We start from the raw sequence: 4,205 nt of genomic DNA, 5'->3' as shown, positions 1-4,205 counted from the left end.
ACACACACACACACACACACACACACACACACACACACACACACACTTAAAACTACAATGTTTTAAGTGTGTAATCCCAACTTTAACATTAACTCTTGAACACAAAAAGTAAGTTGAAATAGTGAAATAGGGAAACCAAGGCAGAGACAGTGGCCACTGAGGGGAAGTTTAAAAACCTGTTTGTTCATTTGCATCATCTCTCCGTTCTGAAACAGAAAGACAAGAGTTGCCAAGTTTTGCTTCAACACAGTTTTCTCTTTTGAGATTAGATTTTTTTTAAACCTGGGGCATTCTAGGATATGTAATTATTTATTTATCATCTATTACTTATGCCTTTGTTTCAGAAAAACTTTTAACGGGTATCTTTTGTTCGCAGGTATCATGTTGTATTGTTTACTTTATGTCGTTATGAATATTTTACCATCTCTTGCGAAAATTAGATCTTAATCTCACCAGGACTTTACAAGACTTAAAATAACTGCTTTATAAATAAATTTCTAAAGTGTGTCACGCTTTGCCACACAGATGGCTATCATTTGTTTTACAGTTTTGGTATTTATCAATGCCTTTCTGACTGCTGAACCTATTCTCATTCTATAAAGATAAAGATCAAAAGTAGTAAAACTTCACTTCAACACCCCTATTTAGAATCAACACACTAAAATGTAATTAGATGTATGTCTTAATTAATGTATTTATTAACAACTGTAACTTCTCTTTTCAATGCTGATGTACAGTATGAACAGGAAATCAATGACAGTATAGAAAGTACAAATGTAAAATGTTCACAGGAGAAGTTATAGCTACAGTTAGTTTTATCTACTAACAACTACATTGTAATGTGTTAACATATTGTAAAAGTTAAACTAAAGTGTTACAACAATAGGTGATCAACAGGTGACATGTTTACACAGTCTACACATTTTTGTGGTATTTGAAAACATCTGGTCTGACCTCTGAATGTTGGTGTGAGCTGATGTATGTGTAAACCTCAGCAGTTACACACAGAACGTACATTCTGTGGGTGGCTCGAGTAAGTAATGAACTCAGTATGTCTTTTTGAGTTTGTGTCTGTCTCAGTGTTTGTATAGTATTTGTGTGTGTGTGTGTGTGTGTGAGTGTGAGTGTGTGTGTGTGTGTGTCCTTAAAACAAATTCTTACAACCTAGCCTATAGGCGATTTGTTGCATTTTAATTACGGTATTTTGGTCCTAATTATCGCAAATTTTGCCACTGAAAACTTACAACACAACTAATGTACGTTCAACTTTAAAACAAGTACACAGACATAGTGTGTGGCACTATCTCTGTGGGGTCCCATCATTGACATAATGCATTCCCTAGCCGTTTACCTTAACCTTAACCATCATAACTAAATGCCTAACCTTAACCCTTAATCTCACTCTAACCATAACCTTGTTCTAACACTAATCCCAAAACCAAGTTATAACCCTCAAACAGCCCTTTAAAGTTGGGGGGTGTGTTTGGCCCCACAAAGCTTTCGATACAAGTACACTCAACTCCTGGGTTTTGGACCCCACGAATATAGTTAAACAAGAACACACACACACAAAACACTGTCATTTTTCACAACCCAAAAGTAGAGATCAACCACTTTCCCAACTCCCGTTGCACTCTGGTGAAATGCCACTAAAAATTCTATGACTTTTCTTTCCACTCCCAGCCGCGGCTCGTTTCTCTCCATGGCCCAAGTCTCTCTACTGCTGCTGCCTTCTGCAATGTCTCCACTTACAAAGTGACATCACTGGAGTTTCCCTGCTGCAGAAGTAGCTGCCACGCATAAATACTACAAGCTCTTTGGCAGAAGTTCACTTTAAACACAATAGCAACACAAAGTAAGAACTATCACCACAGAGCACTGGAAGCACCCGAGGACACAGACACAGCATCCGACCAAGTGTTTTAATTTGTAGATTTTTTTTTAAACTGCAAGCGGTAAACCCTCAGAGTTGTGCACAGTATGGTGGCCTACACAACAACACCAAGTGATGTGGAGATGGGTCAGGAGGAGAAGACGATGGTTTTGGTAGAAAAGAAGTCTTCCACCGGTTGGATATGGACGATGTCTGTGGCCCTTCTCACTGTGGCCCTTTGTTTAGGAGGCATCCAGCTGTTTGCTTTGTACTGGAGCAGAAAGCCGGAAAGTATGGTAATAAGTAGCTCTGTCTTTCTTTTATTTTAAAACCTTGTATTTTTCTTTTAAAAAAGGGCATTTCTGTGTGAATATCTCTAATCATTCTGTTTTTCTCTCTCAACACAGACACAACCAGGCCAGACAGAAACGCTTGTCAAGAAGGACACTGTTGAGAAAGGTGATTATATGCATGGGCGCTTACGTAAATACAGCTGAGGGGTTTTGTGAGATGTACTTTCCAGTAGTAGTTTGTGGATTATTTGAGACAAGCTAACGTTTGTCTTTTGTTCCTCAGATCCCCACTACACGTTGAGCCGAATCAGCAGCAAAGCCAAGGCAGCCATCCATTTGGAAGGTGAGTCATAGCATACCTTGATTTAGTCCTCAACAAACAATGATCTTAGTGTTTAGACAACTTGTGTGATATTTGCAGCTTCCTCTTTTAGAAGTACGTCAGTCAGGAACACTCTATGACAACAAGGAAGTACTAGTTTTTCCATTTGCTACTGTACAGTCAATATTTCATTCCACTTTCCCAATAGCATACCTGTGGATTATTAACCCCCTTGTGAAGAGAAGAGCCAAAGTGTTTCAAGGCTGTAATAGTGCTACTTCTTGCTTTATTTCCAGGTTACGAAGGCGGCGAGAGTTTGCCTGAACAGCTGCAGTGGAGAATCGATCAAGGCCAGGCGTTTGCTCAGGGCGGCTTCAAACTGGATAACAACCAGATCGTTATCCCACAAACAGGCCTCTACTTCGTCTACAGCCAGGCTTCGTTCAGAGTGTCCTGCAGCGATGGCGACGAGGAGGACGCGGGAAAACACATCACACCTCTCAGCCACAGGATCTGGCGCTACTCCGACTCCATAGGCAGCAAAGCCTCTCTGATGAGCGCGGTGAGGTCGGTGTGCCAGAACACTGCTCAGGAGGATGTCTACAGTGACGGACAGGGCTGGTACAATGCCATTTATCTGGGTGCAGTGTTTCAGCTGAACAAAGGAGACCAACTGCGGACGGAGACCAACCAGCTGTCAGAGCTGGAGACCGACGAGGGAAGGACTTTCTTTGGTGTGTTTGCACTTTGAAATGACTCTTTGCTGTGATACTAATAGAGTCAATACAAAACTCTGCAAAGTGCCATAATTTTTGGGTTGAAAAAAAAACACAATGTATGTTTTTATTATCACATCATTATTGTTATTATTATTATAAGTGGTAGTAGTATTATTCATCTTAATGGTGATGCAGTAGTGTTTAAATCTCAATTGAGATAAAAGCTTGTAGCCAAACAGGTGGTACAGATTTTTTTTTAAATCCTATAAACTGTAACAGTTTGCAACAATATTTATGTTTTAGACACGTTTTGAACATTATTTATGCTGACCTGAGATTGTAGTAGGCTAGACTTTCTCTGCTGTATCAGATCTAGACACAGCTCTTCACTGGAGAGTTTAGGTTTGAGGATTATGTACAGAACTATTCTCCCCTATAACAACCTGTATGTATGTATGGATGGATGTATTTATTTGTATTTATTTATATTTAAATAGTTGGGCTAGGTGTTTCAAATTAAATTTATATACTGTATGTGCACATAAATGTAATTAAAAAACAAAGAAAACAATTATAAGTTTAAGTGTCACTACAAAGGGTGAACTCATTTCTGTGTTGAGATAACAAATAGAAAGTTGATTTGGCAAACAGTTCGAGCTCGGCCGGTTACATGGCCAACAAGTTGCTGTGGAATTCCTCCACAGGCAGCAAATACTTTCTTTGTTAGATCAGACAAAATGAGGGGAATTTCCTACTTTGTTGTGTTCTTGCCGAGTGCTGTGTCAGGTGGAGGCACACAGAAGCCTCAGCCCAGAGCGGGTTTTCCCAAATCACACCCCCACCCCCCCCCAAACCCTGACCCCACCACCCTCTATCCCACACAAAACCTTCTTCCGCCTTCACACTACCCTTCCCTCTATTACCACATACTTCATCTTCAGCCAGCTGGAAAGAAACATGACATGGGAGGGTGTGTGTGTGTGTGTGTGTGTGTGTGT

The 4,205-nt window shown here is 40.2% G+C and overlaps 1 protein-coding gene across 1 annotated transcript; it reads left to right on the top strand.

Moving 5' to 3' along the window:
- The first annotated feature begins 1,727 nt into the window (after nucleotides 1-1,727).
- tnfb (tumor necrosis factor b (TNF superfamily, member 2)) lies at nucleotides 1,728-3,460 on the top strand. Its single transcript, XM_032519607.1, has 4 exons — nucleotides 1,728-2,169; nucleotides 2,281-2,332; nucleotides 2,450-2,509; nucleotides 2,785-3,460. Exons 1-4 carry the CDS (start codon nucleotides 1,981-1,983, stop codon nucleotides 3,237-3,239), a joined length of 756 nt encoding a protein of 251 aa, XP_032375498.1. The 5' UTR covers nucleotides 1,728-1,980; the 3' UTR covers nucleotides 3,240-3,460.
- The last annotated feature ends 745 nt before the right edge of the window (nucleotides 3,461-4,205 follow it).

The sequence above is a fragment of the Etheostoma spectabile genome, chromosome 6 (genome assembly GCF_008692095.1).
Source record: "Etheostoma spectabile isolate EspeVRDwgs_2016 chromosome 6, UIUC_Espe_1.0, whole genome shotgun sequence".
Taxonomy (NCBI): Eukaryota; Metazoa; Chordata; class Actinopteri; order Perciformes; family Percidae; genus Etheostoma; species Etheostoma spectabile.
The sequence above is the reverse complement of the archived record's forward strand: the minus strand, read 5'-3'. Positions and strand labels throughout refer to the sequence as shown.